Source organism: Culicoides brevitarsis, chromosome 2, assembly GCF_036172545.1.
Source record: "Culicoides brevitarsis isolate CSIRO-B50_1 chromosome 2, AGI_CSIRO_Cbre_v1, whole genome shotgun sequence".
NCBI classification, from domain to species: domain Eukaryota; kingdom Metazoa; phylum Arthropoda; class Insecta; order Diptera; family Ceratopogonidae; genus Culicoides; species Culicoides brevitarsis.
This window is the reverse complement of record NC_087086.1, coordinates 40,678,292-40,698,413: the sequence shown is the minus strand read 5'-3', so window position 1 is coordinate 40,698,413 and position 20,122 is coordinate 40,678,292. Positions and strand designations below refer to the sequence as shown.

Here is a 20,122-nt window from a genome sequence, read left to right as displayed (position 1 = left end):
TTCAAATAAAATAATGCGGAAAAAAAATATGTTATTTAATGTGATTGTAAAAAAGTTACTTTTTGCCTTAATTAAAGTTAAATAAAAATTAAATTGAAAGTGATAAATAATTAATTAATTCAAAGAAAAATATATATATTTATAAAAAATTAATTTTATTAAATAAATTAATAAAAAATATTTAAAAGACAGGATTGTTTGAGTGATGCATAAATTTAAATTCAATAAAAGCACAAAATGTGAGTTTTCCTTAATATTTAAATAAAAAAAAATAAATAAAAAATTGTAATTTAATTCAAACGCATAATTAGTTATTAAATATTAAATTAAAATTAAATTAAAAAAAATAAATGTAAATTATTAAATTAAATTAAATTTTAAAAATTAATTAAAAATATTTTTTATTTTTTTCTGCGCAAAAAACTATGAATGAGTAATTTTATTAATAATTTCTTGATAAAACTACATTGAAAAGCCATAAATTTTGCAAGTAAGTACGTCAAGAGTGATGACGACGACAGGAAATCGAACTGATTAACTTTTATTGCTGTTTATGGTCGTATTTTGCTTCTGTTCAGGGTTCTACTTGACGAAAAAAAATAAATAAATTAGTACAATAATCGATCGCAATAAGATTAAAAATTGATTTATTGTTTTATTGCTCTCGGAGTACGCTTCATTTTTTCAATTTTTTTCATTTTTTGGGGAAATTCCAAAGATCAAAATTTATAAAAAATGAAATTTGCAACATTTTTGGCAGACAAGAAGACATCAAATCATCATTCGCTAATTGACGAGGGATTAGGAGATACTGATCTTGATAGACTAAATACGAGCGATCCAATTGATAAAGTCAATTAGTGGCTTAAAAGCTGATAAAAAAAATCGATTGCAGCGATAACGGGATGCTATTTTTAAAGGAAAAAACGAACTTTTTTGAACTTTCATTCGCGGAGTGGCGTGAATATGGCATAAGAGGTAAGTACTTGTCTTATCTATTTCGTGTTTATTTGTTAATTTAAGCCTTTTTTGATTCCTTGCAAACCCCGACGCCTCCGCCTATCAACAGCGTTATGTTTCGTGCACGTTATCAGCAGCGCTCAACTCGATAACCGGGGAATAAATAATACGATACAGATGTCAGAGCGACTCAGTGCTGTAGTAACAAGTGTCGCGAATAAGTCAAACAATTAAAAATAATTTGCAAAAACAAGAAACGATGAAAAGTATTGCAATCTTGGGATTTTTAATGATCTGCACGGCGTTTGTACAAACGACGCCTGTGAATTTACGCTGGATGAGAGAGAGTAAAATGACTGAATTGGAGAAAATTATTAGCGAAATTCCCAAAGAAGGTAAGTTTGAGTGTTTTAAAACACGTGGGAATGATAAGAAACTTTTAAGAGGACTTGAGACAAAAAATAAACATCCGGCAAAAAATTGGAATATTAATTGAAAGTCATCTGATTTGACAGAAAAAAATTAATTTGTATTTGAAATTTAGAGAAAATTAATAAAAATTGATTTTTTTTTTGTTTTAGAGCTCGAGATATCATTTTATTAAAAAATTATTTTTTAAAAAAATCTACAAAAATTTTAAAAAATTATTTGATTAATTAATTTAATTTAATCAAATTTTTTTAAATCAATTAAAATTAATTATTTCAATAAAAAAATAATTATTTTTGTGCTAAAAAAATAATATTTGTCTTTTAAATAAAAACTCGAGAAATTTTTTAATATTATTTTTTTTAATAAAAAAAAGTCATCAAATTTTATTTTTTTAATAAATTAATTAAATACAAAATTTTTTAATTTAATTAAAATAATATTTAAATAAATAAATTTAATAATTAAAAAAAATTAAATTAAAAATAAAAATATAATTTTTTGGTAAAATATTTGCCAAAAAATATAAAAATTGACAAAATAATTAACGAAGGTCAAAAATATATTTTTTTATAATAAAAATTATAATTTCAGTATATTTTTCAAAAATTTAAAAAAAAATAAAACAAATAATTAATTTTTTTTTTATTTTAAAATTAAAAATTTAATTTATTTTTTTTATAATTAAAAAAGTTAGAAATTAACATAACAATTTTTTGATTTTTTTTAATTTTTTTTGTTTATTTTTCAATCTATTTAAATTTAATATCAACTATAAAAAATTTCTCATTTTCAAAAAAAAAAAAATTAAAGATAATCAATTATTAATATTTTTGTTTAAAAAAAATTTTTTTTTAAATATTTTTCAATATGAAATTTTTTTTTAAATTTTCCTCTAAAATTTTTTTCTGTCAAATTTCGACTTCATAAAAAAATATTTTTTATTCCCTTAAAATTAAATTTTTACAACTTGATCTACTTATGTTTGTCTTATCACGCGACATTGACCCTAATTTGATGTTCAAATGCATCAAAATCTTATTTTTTTTATCGATATCTAATACAATTACCTTACCTACTTAATTAAACGCTTCTAAATTTTTATTGCCACCCGGAATAAAAGATTATGTTTGTCGGTTTTAATTTGCACAATTCGGGTATCTTTATCTTTATGAATGAATGAAACAAAAAACAACAAATTAATTAATTATTGTGCCCCCAAGAGATTTAGATAAAAAATATTGAAAAGATCTAAATTTAAATCATTATCAGTAATATTGTTGTTATTATGTCTCGAGCTCCCTCATCAGTTATCAACAAGTTGACGCGTTCTTATCTGGATTTTCTCTTGTTTACTTGCAGACAGAAAGGATTTCGTCAAATTTTGTCTCAAAAACGTGCTGAAGGAGAAAAAAATTGAAAATTCGAGAGTTGTGCCCATCATGGAGTTTGAGGAAAAATTCGCGGAAGTCGAAATCCCATCAGAAATCAGTCAGGAACTGTTCAATTTGGTACAAGAGACTTACGAATTGTCCGATGATCAATTGTTGCGATATGTTGTGTATGGGCCAATTTGTTTTCCAAGCGGATGTGTCGATCCCGGAGACATTGGAAGCCTCTGTTGTCCCTTCATGGTGCAAAATTTGCCCATCCGAGACGAGTGAATGACATTTTTTAGCTTTTATTTTGTAATAATTACAAGTTGCTGGCAATTTTATGATATTTTTAGATGTAATGCAGTGATTTTTTATAAAAATTTTGAAGTTTCCTCTTGAAAAAAGGCTTCATCATGGACATCAAGTGCCCAAAAAAATCTTCAATGCAAAAATTCGTCATCGATTTACGGTAAAAACTAGTTCAATAAACAATGCAATGCATTTATTTTGAGATGACCAACGAGTTTTTTGCCCAAAAATGGATCACAAACTGCTTTTTCGGAAGTTTTGATGTCTTTTGCATCTTCAACGAAGATAAAATTCCAAATCTGAAGACTTTTGCAGCGAATTTACTTCCCAAATCTTGTCAAATAACCAGAAATATGCATAATTAATGTGTTAGATCGCGTCAATTTGACTTTTTTGATGAATATTTCAAAGACACAAACGACAAATGGCTCGCCTCTCTAACGTTCATCGAAATTTATTCAGAAATCCTTGACCATTCATTTCTGGTGTTTGCTTTAATACACAAAAAAATCGTCTATTCAGTCGTGAATTTGCTACCGATCCGGTAACGACTTGAATTTGTTTATGTTGGAAGTTTGTTTTGAGCTGATCAAATGATAAAGTTGGAAGAATTCCCGACGGAGGTAAGTTTTGACGTCGTTCAATGTTGATTGTTTACAAAAATTTTTGTTTATTTGTAGCTTTTGGTGATTATTTTTACGAAATTACGGAAACGCGATCGGTTGTCGTGTAAAATTGTGTGTCGAAGATGGTTCGAAATCCTCATGCGACATCGAAAATTCCTCAAAGATCGACATTTGGTACTTACGGATTGCTTGTTTAATGCGAAAATGTCACCGAGAACGGATTTTATGAATGCTGAATACGCCTACGAGATTGTTACAGTTGATCATAATGTTCGAACTTTGGATCCAAATGACTTTCCGGGTATTTTTTGTGAATTAGAAACGCTTAAATTCAAAGGTTTCGTCGATGACAAGGTATGGAAGGCGCTAAAATGTTGTCAAAACATGAAAAAATTAGTTCTGATGGATACTTCAATAACTCAAATGGTTCAAAGTTGTTCGAAAATTGCCTTAAATAGTGTTAAAATCATCAAAGAGAAGCATTTTGAGCCCGATTTTCATCTAAAAGTCGATTTACTTTCAAGAATTTTTCCGAATTTAACGAAAATCCATTCAGCAGGACTCGTTTTTACATCAATCGAGGCTTATTGTTCCTTTTTGAACGCAAAATCCTTCAAAGATGGCATCGTTTTTGATTTAAGGAAGAATCCAGATCTTCAAAAACTGCTTCAAACATCGTCAAATACGAGTTTACGACATGCCAAATTCATTCGGGGTGAGATAAAATCCGTAGATGACCTGAATTTCATCGTTGACTTGTCAAAAAAGTATTTGTCGCTTCAAAAAATCTCCCTTTGGTTCAATGGAGTCCCTCGCATCAACTGTGATATATTGACAAATCTCACTCTGAAGCTGCAAAACACGGAAAATGCGGATTTTGCGTCGCTCAAACACCTAATTGCCTTAAAAAACTTGACTTTGTTCTTCATTGACTCTTGTGTCGATTGGCGTTCATCGATTTCCAACAAAAATGTGAGAAAATTGACCCTTCACGTGGATTTGACATGCGTTGATTGCTATCTTCGTTGCCTTGGAAGCTTCCCGTGTGTCACTGAATTCATCGTTTATGTCACAAATATCTCATCCAAGGCTCTCAACAGTAAAATTATCAATTTACCATTGAAAAAATTCCAAAATTTAACGAAATTCGTGTTGGAAGCTGAAAATCGGATGGAATATTTGTACAATGTGAACCAAGAATTGCCATTTTTTTCACAAATTCATCCAGAAATCCGAATTTTTCACTTGAACAATGTAACGGAAGTCACTCTCGAAGGTCTTCGGAACATCAGTTTGACTTTTCCGTGTCTCACAAGTCTTTCACTTGACCTTTCAACGAAGCTACAAGCAGATGTGATCATTGAAAATTTAATTTTAAGCAACTTACCTGAGTTAAAACACTTGAATCTTCAAACGAAATGTCCTCAAAGGTCGGATTTTGACAAACACGAGGTTTTGGAGAATATTATTAAAGAAATTGTCGATCATGGGAAGCAACTTCGAACGTTGTCGTTGCCCTTTTTTAAACGAATTGAAAAAACTTGCATTGTAAATTTGTTGTTTAATGAGTTGCGTTCCTTAAATTCAATTTGTTTCGGAAGTGAAAAGTGTTATTCGCGTTTAGAACATTTGAAAAAATTTCCCTGCAGTTAAACATGGTTTTAATAATTTTTTATTCATTAATATTTATAATCAACACAAAAATAAAAATTTTCTGTCCATATTTTCAGTTTTTTTTTCTTTAAAAATCTAAGTCAATACTACTAACGACTATCGTTTATATGAAAGTTTCTTACTTATTTACTACTGAAGAGTTAGAGCTACTTGTGAATTAAAAAAATAAAGTTTTTTTTATTGTGAAGCATGTTGAAAAAATTAAGAATTAAAGTTTTTGCCCTAAAAATCCTAAAATTAATATTAAGAAGCTATATTTGGGTTGCTTTAAATTTATTTCAAAATTTTTGTTAAATTTTTTTAATTTCATGAAAAAATTTTAAAATTTTTGGAAAATTTTTCAATTTTTTTTAATGAAAAATTAATTTTTAAAAATTTAAAAAAAAATAATTTTTAAAATTAAATTTAAATTTAATTAAATTTTAAATTTTTCTATTTTTTTAAAATGAAAAACAGAAAATTTTTCAATTTAAAAATTTAAAAAAAAAATTAATATTTTTTTTTATTAAAAAAATGAATTTTTAGAAAACTTAAAAAAAAAAAAATTTAAACATTTTTTAAAAGAATTTTTTCTAAATTTTTATTAAAAATTTTTTTTTTATTTTTTCCATTTCGAAATTAAAAAAAAAATAATTAAATTTTAATAAAAAATTAGTTTTAAATTTTTTAAAAATTTAAATAATTTTTTTTAAAATTTTAAAAAAATTAAATTTTAAATAAAAGTTAAATTTTTATATTTTAAAATTTAAATAAATTTTCTAAAAAAATTTTTGACGAATTTTTTAATTTAAATAATATTTTCTTTTAAACATTTTTGACGAATTTTTTTTTACTTGAAATATTTTTTTAAATAATGTCAAAAAAATTTTTTTTTTAATTTTTAAAAATTTTTTTTGTAAGTCAAAAAATTTAAAATAAATTTAAGGCAACCTTATTTGATGGAAAAAAGTCGAAAAAAATGAATTATTTTAAGCTTACGAAGAAATTCCTAAATCTAGCGATGAATTTGTGATGACATGACTGGTAAGTAGGTAGAAAGTAGAGCGAACAGACATTAATTTAAATACAAAAACGACAAAAAAAATCTTAATTCAAAGAATATTTTTTTAAGACGGCGGCGTATCATCAGCTATATCAACGAGTTCCTTCTGCAGTAAGTCGTCGTCGTTATCATGCACTGCCTGCGTCTCTTGATGATCTGCAGTAGCAGCAGCATCTTTCTGAATGTCTGACGGCGATTCTTCACGCAGCTCCGCCATTTCTTCTCCGACAATTCCCTCGTCATCGCCGCCCAAACTCGCGTGCGTTCTCTGCGGTTGCGGCAAAACTTCATGCAAAATTTCCGGCAACGACGGATACCCATCGGGAGCTGTTCGAATCTTGTTAAACTCCTGAATCGGGTCAATTTCGGGCGAATCTTCGGACTCGATGATGGCATCGTCAACGGATTTCTCTGCGGGAATATCTTGTATCGTTGCTTTTGGAAGACTCGGAGCTGAAATTTCCTTTTCTTCGACTTCTTCCGAGACGTTTTCTTCATCAGGAGTGTTTTCTGCCTCGTGAATCGTGTCGTTTTCCTCTTTCGAGATGATTTCTTCGTGCGGATGTTCCTCATGAGCATGAACTTCAGGAAGAGAAGCTGTTTCCGTGTCATTCGAAACACTTTCGAGAGGCTTCTCGTCAGTTACATTTGTCGTTTGAGCTGTTTCTTGAATGAGAGCTGCAGGAACAATTATTTGAACAATCGATGGAGGAGGCTCCATTGGCTGTAAAATTGGCGAAACTCCGAGAGGTTGAGGTTTCATCATCTTTTGAAGTGTCAATGGAGGTTGCATGTGAAGCGAAGGATCGACAATTTGTTGAGGAACGATACAATGAGCGACGCCGATTAAACGAGCGAAACGCATTTCCATCGCGCCAACAAGTTCAGGGAGATTATCTGCACACAAAACGGGATTTTCTACAAAAAAATTAAAAAATTTCGAGTCAAATCGAAGTTTAAAAGGATAAAAAGTGAAAATATCACCTTGCAAATAAATCTTCAACTTATTCGGGACACCATGATTACTGCAACGGGTATTCGCAACGAGATTAATTGAGATGTGACTGATGATATTGTTCGACAAATCAGCAGTACAAAGCACAGGCAAGCCATAAAAGTCCTTTTCCATGTAGGTAAGTTGATTGAATGAGGCATTCAGGGTCTCAAGGGATGGTAAAAAGGCCTAAAATTGAAATTTTTTTAATTATTGAAAATTTTAAATAATTAAAATTAAAAAAATAATTCAAAAATTGAAAAAAAAATAACTAAAAAAAATTCTTAATAAAAAAAATAAAAAATTTAAAAACATTAATTTTTAAAAAATTTTAAATAATTTTTTTTTAATTTTTTATTGAAAATATTAAAATTAATTTTGAAAAATTGTCTTAAAATTTTTCGTAAATTTAAAAAAAAAATTATTAAATTTCTTAAATAAAATTTTTCCCTAAAATTGATTTTTTTTAATTATTGAAAATTAAAATAATAATTCAAAAATTGAAATAATTGAAAAAAAAAATTATTAAATTTAAAATAAAAAAAAATTAATCAAAAAATAAAAATAATTTTAAAAAATTTAAAAGAATTAAAAAAAAAATTTAAAATTAAAATTATTACAAAATAAAAAAAATAAAATTAATCAAAAAATAAATTTATAAAAATTGTTAAAAATTTAATTGTATTTAATAAAAAAATTAATTTAATTAAATATTAAAAAAATAATTTAAAATAAAAAAAAAATTAAATAACAAAAAATGTAATTTATATAAAAAAGCCTAAAAATTGAATTTTTTTAAAAAATTTTCGTTCAAAATTTAAAAAATAAAAATTAAAAATCTCACTTCTGACATTCCAGCCAACGTTTCAAGTTGATTATGGGACAAATCCAGCGTCTCCAGCTCTTCCATTTTACTGAAATCATCTAAAAATGAACGCCTCTTAATAAAATTTTCATCAAAAAATCCAAAAATTCAAAAAAAATTACCCGCAGTAAGAGATGTCAAACGATTATGAGCCAAATTCAGATGTCGCAAGTTGTTCAAACCAACCAAAGCCTTATCCAAACTCTTCAACAAGTTGTGATCCAACCGTAATTCAAAAAGTAAGCTACTTGACACGATCTCATTATCGACGACATTCTCCAAAGTATTCTTCAAAAGCACAATTTTGTTATGCGACAAGTCCAAATTCCTCAATTTTCGCAAACCTTGAATCTCTTTCAGCGAAAATGTCGTCAATTGGTTGAAACTGAAGTTAGCAACTCGTAAATTGCGGATATTGATGAGCGAATTGTTCAACGAAACGAGTAAATTGTGCGACATTTGCAGTTCGTCGATGTTGCGTGCCTCCAAAAATTCATCTTCAGCCAAATAATCAATTTTATTTTCCGACACATACAAGCGTTGCAACTTTTTCGCGTGTTTCAACAAGCCATCCAGCGACACAAGTTCATTTTTGTCGAAGAACAGCGTATCAAGTGCCGGCAAATTCTTGAAACTCTTCGGAAAATGACGAATTTTGTTGCGATTTGCAAGAATCATCAGCAAATTCGACGATTCCGGTAACTCGTCTTCCAACGATGTCAACTCATTGACGTTGATAAAAAGTGTTCGGAGGTCATTCATGTTCCTTACGGTGCCATTAAGCGACGGGATTTTATTGTGACCCAGATGTAAGTTGAAAATTTTGTTCGGAAATGACCCATTGTCGATCGATTCGATTTGATTTGTTGCCAAAATTAACGTTCCCAGGTTCGGTAATGCCTTGAAATCATCGCGATTGATGTGTTTAATCCTCCCACGAGCGATATCGAGCGTCCCGATATTCGGCATGTGTCGAAAAACGTCACGCGGCACTTCGTGGAAATCATTATCCGACAAACTGAGGAACTCCGTGCGACCCAATGCGATGAACGTACTAACAGGTAGCGATCTGGAAGAGAAAAAAAGGAAAGAAATTGTTATCGATACGTAAAAATAATAATCTTTTCCTGTGTTTACAGAGTTGATGTTATTTTTAGACACTTTTGACACCTTTTGAACAAACAATCATCTTCCTCGTATTTCCTGTCTGCGTCATATTTACTTTTTTTTTTCGAAAAAATTAGAAAATTGTCGAAAATTATGTAGATCAGGTTCCTTTACTTAGTCACGACTCAGAGACTCAGGTATGTATAACGCACTTTTGCTTCAACTTCTTGATAATCCTTATCTTTTTGTTACACGACGAAAAAAAAATAACAATCCTAAATCAATAACAGAGCAAACAAAAAAATTATTTTGATTTTTTTTTGTCAGACGACGCAAAGTTTGCGCTTGGGAACATTTTTTATTACACTATTTTTTTTCTTCGAGGCGCCATGCCAGTGTCATGACATAAAAATTATCAAATTTTTGACACGTTAAATATTTTTTTTGTATATTTTTTGTTGTGTGTGATTTTTTTAATGATTTGTTTAACATTTGATTCAAAGAGGTCAATTTTTTAGACAGAATTAGTTGTGAATGAATTATTTGAGCGCTTTTTCAGCAAAAAATTTGTAAATTTTAATTTATTTTTACATTTTATAAAAGTCGAAAATCTTCTTGAAAGCATTCAAAAGATAAAATTTTGCATAAATTTAAATTTGAAAGGTCTTACAGATCAATTTTAGTCGTCTGAAGATGTGAATATCTAAAATAAGAAGAACTTTTTGACCTTTTTGTGCCATTCAAATGTCTTTCATTCATAAGATTTTGTTTGATTCTTGATTTTTTGAGCAATAACGAAATTAATTTGTATGAAAAATATTTTTTTTAATTTTTTTTTAAATTTTCAAATGTATGGAAAATTTCTAAAGTCTACATAAAATTTAATTAAATTTTTAAAAATTAATAGATTAAAAATTAAAAATCAAAATATATTAAAAATTTAAAAAAATAAATACTAAAAAAAATAATTAAAAAAAATTATGAAAAAATTAAAATGAAAAAATTTAAATAAAAATTAAAAAAATAAAAATAAGCTAAAATAAAAATGTCATTTATATAAAATAAAAAAATATATAAAAATTAAAACATTAATTCAAAAAATTTTAAAAATGAACTTAAAATTAAAATTAAATTAAAATCAATTAAAATTAAATAAAAAATTAAATGTTTAGTTTAATTTAGTTTTTAATTTAATAATTTTACATAATTTATAATTTAAGAAAAATGTATTTTTTATAAAGTTTTAAAAAGTTTAATTAAAAAAATTAATTAAATATAAAAAGAAATTAAATATAAAAAAATTATGTAAAAAAATATAAATAATTAATTAAAAAAATATAAATAAATTAAAGTTCCAAATTTTTTTAAAATTCAAAAATAATCGAGAATTAAAAAAAATTATGAAAAAAAAATTTAGAAAATAATTTAATTGAAAAAGAATAATTAAAAGAAAAAAAATATCATTTATATAAAAAAAAAAATTAAAATTAAAAAAAAAAAAAATATATTTTAAAAATTAAATTAAAAAAAATTGAATAAAAAAATAAAAATTTTTGCTTATGAAATAAATTTTAAAAAATAATTTTTATATTAGAGTCAAATATTTATATTTTGATTTTTTTATGGCTTGTAAGGAATTTTAAATATTTTTCTTTTTTGCTTAATTTTAACAAAATTTGTAACTTGTCATCAGAATTTTATAACAAATTTTCTACTGAAATTCCTTAACTTCCTCAATAAACTCAATAAAAAATGCACTTTTTTCAGTGCCCTCATCAAAGTCAAGCACAAAAAGTCACTTATGTATCCCGTGACTACGTCTATTAATAAAATTTGTCGCAAGTTCACATCAGTGAGGTGTGTAAACAATATCAAAAATTGAATAACATGGCGACAAAGTGATTTCATTTTTTTTTTATTATATTAATAATTTATGACTGATATTGATAAGCGAGTGAGAGTTCTTCATTTGACAAATTTTCGCTAAATTCTCCTCTCCGACTGCCAGACATGACAAAGCAGCACGATCAACGCGTGCACTTTTATTGTTATGATCGACGCCCGTGTCTTTGTGGAGTTCACGACAAAAAGGTCGCGCGACAAATTAACAACTTTAGCTGGAGAATTGTTTTCTCCGACGCGACTTTCTTCGATTTTCAGCGACTTGAATGGATTGATAACACTTTGCTTGCTTTGACAAATTAAATTTCAAACAATATGTCAAAAAAGCAACTGATAAGAGCAAAATGTGACGAAATAATTAATTTTTTGACGCCGGAGACGAGACCTTGACATGCAAAAAATGCCGTTTCTTCGGTTTCGTCGAGGAATCTCTATCGGACTGCATTTTACAACCAGCTCAATTTCTCGTCGGTGTCGCGTTGGGTGCACAATATCACACACACAAATCGTCCAATAATTCAATCAGAACTCAATTTAAGTTAATTAAATGTCGTTAATTGATTGGATATTATGGTAATAATGGTTGCCCATCGCATGATCTTTGGGCTCATTCATCGAATTCTGCGGGAAAAAAGCTCATTTCGTCAAAAATTCGCCTAAAAATAAATTCTAATTAATTCAAACCAAGCAAAAAAATAAATCCGATTAACAAATTACATTTCCAATTAATGTCAAAATCTTCTGCTTCGTTGTCGACCGCATCCTTTAATCGTAAAATATGGGTTTTATTCACAAAAAAAGATGAAATCTGATCTACTTATTCTTCTTTTGTACCCTGATTTTTCGGACGTCGTCGACGACGGAATTTTTTTTCGTGTATTGTCGTAAAATGTGCTGCTTGGCTGTGTGTTGGATTTAATTCCTTGTTTAATCACAACATATTTTTCAATAATAATAAAATGAAATAAATTATTATTATTATAAAATCCAGTTAGATATGGTTTATTGCATATGTGAGTCCGATGGCGCCAAGCAAACTTTATCTCTGTATTTGTTCGCACATTACAAATCATTTTGATTATCACTTAATATTAACGCTGCTCTCTCTCGCCCGTTCTCGTCTGCTTCTGTGCGCGACAATCATCATTTAATAATAAATAAATAAAATGCTTCTTGTTCTACGTCGACAATCTGCCCGTGTGGAATTTCATCTCTTTCAGAGTCTCTTTATTAATGAAATATTAATAATGTGATCATTTGTGTGATTTATTCATGCTTTTGTTGCATCTCGCATGCACGCATCGCAGTAATTACTTATCAAAGGAGAGAAAAAAATGTTTCATCAGATATTTTAAGTGTAGAGTATTTAAATTACCACGATGCAAAGTTTACTGCGTGATGACAGCAGAAAGAGATTCTTCTGCTTTTTTCGCAGATCATTTACAGATTTTGTGTGATAAATGGCGAGAAGTTATTTTGTGGGGGGAAATTTCATGAAATCGCATTTTATACTTTTAACAATTTCTTCAATTTGGAGAAATACCTTTAAATTTATTTTTTTTTATTTTTATTTTATTTTTTTTTTAATTATTTAATAAATTAAATTTAAAGATTTAAAAAAAAAATTAATAAATATTTTTAATAAAAATTTTAATTATTTTTTTCTTTGAATAATTTTATTAAAAAATGTTAAAATTTTAAAAAATATCAATAATATTTTTAACTTTCAGATTCTTTGAATATAAATCATATTAAAGAATTTTTTTCAAACTTTTTAAAAAAAATTCAAATATTTTTTTAATTTTTTTTTTAATTATTTTAATTAGAATTTATTTTTTTTTTAAGAAAAATATTTTTTTTTAATTTTTAAATTAGAAATTATATTTTTTTTTTAATAATTTTTAATTTAATTAATTTTGAATTAAATAATTTTTAATTAATTATTTTTTAAAATAATTTTTTTATAATTTTAAATTTAAATTTTTTTTATTAATTTATAATATTAAATTGATTTCAATTTTATTTATTCTTTAATTTTTAAATAATTTTATTCCACATATTTAATTAAAAATTATTTTCAAAATAATATATTTTTTTTAATTTAAATTTTTATAAATTCAATAATAATTTTTTTAATCTTGAAATTAATTTTATAATAAAATTTAAAAAAAACATTTTTAGCATTAGGATTCTTTTAACATAAATTATATTAAAGATTTTTTTTTAAACATATTTTGGAATTTTTGGAATTTTAAAATAATCAGCTTGATGTAAATTTTTCTTAATTTTAATTTCTTAATATTTTCGTTAATTTTTTTTAATTAATTATTTTTTTTTAATAATTTTAAAATTTAAATTTGTAAAGTTTTTTAAAATAATTTTTAATTTATTATTTTTTTAAAATTAAAATTTAAAAATTAATTTAAATTTTCAAATTTTATTTTTTTTAACTGAATTGAACTCTAAATTTAAAATTTAATTAAAATTATTTTTCAATTTTTTAAATTTTATTTTATTTTTTTTTTAATTAAATAATTTTTTTTCGAAATTAATTCAAATATTTTTCAAATTTTCTTTTCAGATCATAAAAAATCAAACAGACAGACATTTCTCTTCCTAAATTCTTCATCTCATCGTTAGAAACGCCACGGAAAAAGAAATGATAGATGACTGTAATTATTGCAAATTAAGGGAATGGAATGACAAGAACGTCATATGCTGATTAAATAAGCATGTGAGATACATATTTATTTTATTCCATCATGAGAGGTGGCGCCTGTTTAATCGTTTAAAACACATCAAAGTTGCATTTTTTTCTTTTTTTTTTTTTTGCTATCCGTAAATAGTTCTTCTCTCATTCCAAACTCGGTCAATGTGACGATGACGTATTGAAAAACGTGCTAAATCATCCGGAAGCATCAAATTTTCTTCCTCCCACAAGTACTTTGTCACACGCGGTAATTGAGATATTTTGCGTAGAATTATTTTTTTTTCGCTTTACACAAATTATTAAACTTTCTTTAATTTAAAAAAAAAATATTTTTTTTTACACATGACCTTTAAACGTTTATTAGAACACGTTGACCTCGTCGAAGGTTTTTTTCCTCAAAAAAATAAAAATTACTTACGTCAAATTGTTATGATTCAGCTTCAGATTCTTTATGTTCATATTCATCTCGGCAAAAGTCGCGTTATCCAGGTCCCATAAATTCGAATGCGTGATTTTCAGCCAAATATTGAAGTTCGTTGGAAGGCGATTTTGCAGGGCATCAACTACAGTCGTGAAATTGTCCATCCGTTCGCAGGTAACTTGAATCGTGTTCGCGTAAGTTTCGTGCGGGGCACAAGTGCACGGCGATATTTCGCGTCGTTGAGCGCAATGCAAGGAGGCGCCGGCAGTTATGCCGAAAATTGTGTAAAGAAGAGTTGCCATAATTGAACTTTTTTTCTTCCTATACCATTTATTTTTTTATCAAGTCACTTGAAGCAGCAAAAATGACGAGTTGAGGAGAAATCACACTCACTCAATTATAAAAGTTCAGTTTTTTTTTTAAACAAAAGTGACTTTAATTTGATTTGTGTCTTTATAGATTTTTTTTTTCGTGTTGTTGTTGTATTTGTTTATAACTTAATATAAAATACATATAATGATGATGATAATAAAGTAGTAATAATTTAATTTAATTGATGATTGACCATTTAATACAATTTGAATGTGTGTTTTTTCGTATTATTTATTTCATTTAGAAATTTTTTGTTCTAGAATAAAATTCTCTTTTTTTATTTAATAAATTTTTTTTTTCTGTCAAATTCACGTAAATATTTATTTCTTTATTATTTTTATTTTCAACAAATTTTTTTCACACAAATAATTTTTTTTTATTTTTTTTTTCGAAAAATTATTTTTTTCTGTTCTTAAACCTTCTTCATCTTACGAGAGTCGAACACGAACTGAGCCACTAACGGACTGTCTCGTTCATTGATAAATGAATTTTGCGCGCCACATTTCGTGTACGTACGTTTCATTCATTATTCTCTCCTGAAGCCGATCGGGTTCTTCGTGTGAATGGATTTCGGGTTCCTTTTGTTTGTTTTTGTCGGAAAGTGCGTAAGAATTTTTTTTTGGATTTTCCCTTGTTTCTTGTTTCGAGACAATTTTGCATGGGTTAGACATTCATCTGCTGAAAAACAGTTTTGACGTCATAGGGAAATGTGGTCTGATGGAAATGAGGAATTTTTAACCCATGAACGACGGGAAAGTTTTATTTTTTATTATTTTTTCTAAGAATTTTGGATAAAAAGTTAAACTTCAGAAACTGAAGAAAATTTTCAAATAAAAAATTTGTTTTTGGATAAAAATTAAATTTGAGGAACAAATTTTGGATAAAAATTTCATTAGAAGAGCAAATTTTGGATAAAAATTTCATTAGAAAAGCAAATTTTGGATAAAAATTTCATTAGAAGAAAAAATTTTGGATAAAAATTTCATTAGAAGAACAAATTTTGGATAAAAATTTCATTAGAAGAGCAAATTTTGGATAAAAATTTCATTAGAAGAAAAAATTTTGGATAAAAATTTCATTAGAAGAACAAATTTTGGATAAAAATTTCATTAGAAGAAAAAATTTTTGGATAAAAAAAGTTAAAAAAATTTTTTGGATAAAAAAAATTAAAAATTTTTTTTTGGATAAAAAAATTAAAAAATTTTTGGATAAAAAAATTAAAAAATTTTTTGATAAAAAAAAATAATAAAAAAAAAAAAAAAAAATTTGGATAAAAAAATTAAAAAAAAAATTGAATCAAAAAAATTTAAAAAAATTGGATGAAAAAACTTTAAAAAATTTTTAAATAAAAATTTGATCATGAAATTCGATAAAATAATTCTTCGACGGGTTAAAAGTAAAAAATTTCCAGCTACTGTTTTGATGAAAAAATATCGTTTTGCTTATCTTTATTGCATGAATAATTTGAATTCCTTTTTGTTTTGATTTACAATCATATTGAATGTTTTCTATTTATAGTACTAACTACTATTCATACTAACTAACATCTAATAAGGGTCTAATAAAAAAAATAATAATAATAAATCATGGAATTGGTTTTTTTTTACACAATTTGTGTGAATGATACGGGAAAAATAAAAAAAAATAACAATCTAAGAGATAAAAAAAGAGTTTTGACCTCAAAAATAATTTTTCTTAATTGCACTTGTGACTCTTTTACTCTAATTTTCTCTTTTTTCTTCATTTTTTAGGCAAACATCGAATTATGGAACACTTTAACCTTCAACAAGCCCGGATTGACTTCCGAAAATTTCAAGTCTCGTTCCCTCAAGCGACTTTTGACGCGAATTTTGATGGCAGGAATTCCGTTTACGCTGTTTTTGCCTCGTCCTGTGATCACATAGACATGCGCGTATGTCTTCTGGATGGAAATTAACTTTTGTATCTGCTTGTCGAGGAATAAATCCAAACATTGAATGGCTTCTGATGAATGTAAATAGTGCAAATCCAACATATTTTCGCTGTTTTGACTAACGTTGTGCACTTCTACCAAACAATTTGCCGCCCGATTGTTGTAAAAATCGATTTTATTCTTGTGCAGTTCGCTAATTTGCGTGTAATAGAAGGCGACGCCGTGTTCATTGCGTTGAATGGCAGTTCGTGCTTTGGCAACACATTCAGCTTTGAGTTGCGCATGATGCATGGCGATATTTCGAGCTTCTTCGAACTCCTTCAGAGCGGCTCGTTTCGTGTCTTCGGGCGAAAGTTTCGAAAATTCGTCGGCAGATGAGAGTTTGTCGATTTCTTGTTGGGCTTGGGCGAAGAGTTCTTTGCCGCGTTTCTCCAAATCTTGCTCGTTGACGTCATTTTTGAGGGTATTCTTGAGAACGTTGATGGTTTCGTCCAAATTATTTTTGTGCGCCGCGAGAATCTCGATGGCAACTTCACGATCGATGTTCGGAAAGAGCGCGAGTAACTTGTCTTTGGCTAAATTATAAGCAATCGTGTCAGGGAGAGTGTTTTTCCACTTTGATATGTCTTGTTTGTACTCGTTGAGCGCCTTTTCGATCTCGATGATGTCCTGAAAGGTCTTTGGCGGTTCCTCGCGAAACATTCCGGGGTACTTTTCACGAGCATCCAATTGACGAGCGAGTTCTAAATCTTCACGCGCGATCTTTAAACGATGTTCTTCGAGTTGGTTATGAACACTTTCGCACCACAGCGCGTAAAGTTGCTGTCCCAAGCCTTTTGTGAGAAAAATATTCGTTTTTAACTTCAAATCTCCCAATAAAAGTGACTCATTTTCGACTTTAAACACGTTTGTACCGTACAATTCCTCCAATTTCTGCACAAAAGTCAGTCCAAGATCGATTTCGACAACTTCCTCTTCGTCTTGATTCGGATCAGGATCACTCGAAGTCTCTTCATCGAACTCCATGACATCCAAATTAGCCGAAGGAACAATCCCATGTTTGAAATTACGGATTTTACGTGTATGCGAACTGTAATGTTCATCTCCAATGACAAAAGATTCCTCAATTAACTTTTTGAGCTTCTCCTGTTCTTCGGGTTCGACCTTTTTTGTGCGTTTTTCCTTCACTTCTGTCAAAATAGGGGGCGTTTGTGGCTTAGATGGCGCCAAAAAAGGCTTCGAAACTAAAAAAAATTAAAAATTAACAAAAAATCGAATTTTTTAAGAAATTTCAACTCACTTGTATCACATGCCTCGCATTCAAAATCCTCCTCAGCGTTCGAAGGGTCTTGATATGAATTGACTTTTGGATCGTTGATCAAAATTTCGATCGCCCAATCGGGATCTCCTTTGCATTTCACGAATAAATCCCATAAATAGCTTATTCCGACAGCTGGAAACATTTGTCGAATCTCCCGAAACATTTTATTCTCATTCCGACACTCTTTTTTGTGCTTCACGAGTTCTTTTTGCAAGTCTTCCTGTTGACGAATCAATTCCGGCACAGATTGTTTCTCTAAAAGTTCCTTTTTTTGTTGTTCCGTTTGGAATTTTGTGCGTTCCTCGCGCGCCATTTCTTGCAAAGAGTCAAGTAGACTGAAATTTTTCGCTGTTTCTCGTTTCGGTTTTGGAACAACATCCACAGGCGATGAAATTTTTTCGAAATTTTTCTTTCTTTGATGTTCAGGCGACCCAGGACTTTCCATTTTACTCCAAAAATTGTCTTGTTCATACGATTGCCAATCAATTGTGTCAGAATTGACTTGAATTGAATCACATTCCGTCGGTTCTTGACTCGAATTCGGTTTTTGGTCGAAAATTTCTCGTCTCGGTTTGGGTATTTCTGCTGAAGGTATCAACTCAGGGAACGCTTCTCGATGATTTTCGATGAATTTTCGCGTAAAAGGCGGATAATGACGAAATTCGGTGGGTGTCGAAATGTAAATTTCGTGTAAATTTAGTGTATGAAGCAGTTTCGTGACGTTCGTTTTCTCGTAATTGTCCATCATTTGACGAATTCGCTCCTTTGGTACGTTATGTTGGTTCTTCGACGTCAGCGTTTTCGGAGTAGTTGCCCATGGAGTCGCGGGCTCCATGATTATTATCTTGTAACGATATTGCACGCCGAGTCTTATGTACGGAAACATGTTCCAAAGTTTGATATTTGTGTTGTCGATGATGACGGGACTCCAAGATTCGCGTAATTTTCGGATGGCATTGTTTTGGGTGAATTCATGGGCTTCCGTTAGTTTCGTTTGGTCATACACATATTCGCCATTTACGTTGATAAAGTAGTCGTCTGCGCTGAAAATGTGATTTCTCGGGTCAAAATTGAAGTTTTGTACGATCTAAAATGAAAAAATTTGTTAAAAAAAATTTAAAAACAAAAAAAAATTATATTAAAAAATTTGTTAAAAAAATTTTCATAAAAAATTTTTTTTTGAAAAAGGCTTTAAAAAAAATTTGTTTTTTTTTTTTCATTTAAAAAAAATTTTTAAAAAAAAAAAAATTTTTATGAAAAAATTTTAATTTAAAAAAAAAAATTTAAAAAAAAAATTTAAAATTTTTTTTTTTTTTTTTTTTTGAAAAATTTTTTATTTTTTTTTTAATATTTAAATTTTTTTTTACGGGTGGTTTTTTTTTTTTTTTTTTTTTTTGAAAAAATTTGTTTTTTTTTTTTTTAATTTTTTAATTTTTTTTTTTTTTTTGTAAAAAATTTTTTTATAAAAAATTTATAAAAAAAAATTTAAAAAAAAATGTTAATAATTTTTTTTCAAAGAAAATTAAATTCTAACCTGTTTCGCGAGGAACGATTTCCCGCTTCCGGGAAGTCCTCGCATCAAAATCATCACTTTGTAACCCTTTTCGATCATATCACAAGCATTTTTGTATTCGTCAGGCAGGAATTTCGCGCTCATTTCGATCTGAGAGACATCCATAAGCGACGGAATTTGTGGCTCTCGTGTTTCTCGTGACGCAATCACTTGACTCGTTAAGCTATAATTCGGAGTTTTCTTCTTGGTCCCCGTTTGAATATTGCTTCTGGACGGTTTTTGCGGAGGTATTGCCTGAACTCGCTTCTCTTCGCTGCCCGTTTCCTGATTTAGCAGCTCAAACATGATCTCTATCGCAGTTTCGAGTTGAACGTTGCCGCTTTGTTTTGTCAGCTCGATCGCTTTGTCGATTTTATCCTTACTTTTTGCGCCAAACAGGTCGACGAGCGTGTCGTACACGTGACTCGAGGGTTGTGACGCCGCCGAAGCTGCTTCCTCCATCGTTAATTTGGAATTTGACACGCAGAAAAGGTCCAAAAGGGGCGTTGAAAGGGTCTGAAAGTGCTTTGTTTTGATTTGGTTCGGAGGT

General features: G+C 28.3%; 2 protein-coding genes across 2 annotated transcripts; both read right to left on the bottom strand.

Annotated features, from left to right (window-relative positions):
* Nucleotides 1-6,275: 6,275 nt before the first annotated feature.
* On the bottom strand, nt 6,276-14,936 carry LOC134830604 (insulin-like growth factor-binding protein complex acid labile subunit). Its single transcript, XM_063844142.1, has 5 exons — nt 14,413-14,936; nt 8,398-9,344; nt 8,255-8,334; nt 7,401-7,599; nt 6,276-7,334 (listed from the first exon to the last, which is right to left on the bottom strand). The coding sequence occupies exons 1-5, from the start codon at nt 14,715-14,717 to the stop codon at nt 6,481-6,483; spliced, it is 2,385 nt and encodes a 794-aa protein (XP_063700212.1). The 5' UTR covers nt 14,718-14,936; the 3' UTR covers nt 6,276-6,480.
* Nucleotides 14,937-16,247: 1,311 nt separating this feature from the next.
* Nucleotides 16,248-20,103, bottom strand: LOC134830254 (uncharacterized). The gene is made up of 3 exons (XM_063843674.1): nt 19,555-20,103; nt 18,000-19,107; nt 16,248-17,943 (listed from the first exon to the last, which is right to left on the bottom strand). The coding sequence occupies exons 1-3, from the start codon at nt 20,032-20,034 to the stop codon at nt 16,535-16,537; spliced, it is 2,997 nt and encodes a 998-aa protein (XP_063699744.1). The 5' UTR covers nt 20,035-20,103; the 3' UTR covers nt 16,248-16,534.
* Between the last annotated feature and the right edge of the window lie 19 nt (nt 20,104-20,122).

What these genes read in the sequence shown, in the direction of transcription:
- LOC134830254 (XM_063843674.1), bottom strand. Translation starts at nt 20,034, where the DNA reads ATGGAGGAAGCAGCTTCGGCGGCGTCACAACCCTCGAGTCACGTGTAC. An exon ending in AATCGTTCCTCGCGAAACAG is followed by an intron (nt 19,108 to 19,554) that starts GTTAGAATTTAA and finishes TTTTCATTTTAG; the next exon opens with ATCGTACAAAACTTCAATTT. An exon ending in ATGCGAGGCATGTGATACAA is followed by an intron (nt 17,944 to 17,999) that starts GTGAGTTGAAAT and finishes AATTTTTTTTAG; the next exon opens with TTTCGAAGCCTTTTTTGGCG.
- LOC134830604 (XM_063844142.1), bottom strand. Translation starts at nt 14,717, where the DNA reads ATGGCAACTCTTCTTTACACAATTTTCGGCATAACTGCCGGCGCCTCC. An exon ending in CGTTGGCTGGAATGTCAGAA is followed by an intron (nt 7,600 to 8,254) that starts GTGAGATTTTTA and finishes TTTCAATTTTAG; the next exon opens with GCCTTTTTACCATCCCTTGA. An exon ending in GTTGAAGATTTATTTGCAAG is followed by an intron (nt 7,335 to 7,400) that starts GTGATATTTTCA and finishes ATTTTTTTGTAG; the next exon opens with AAAATCCCGTTTTGTGTGCA.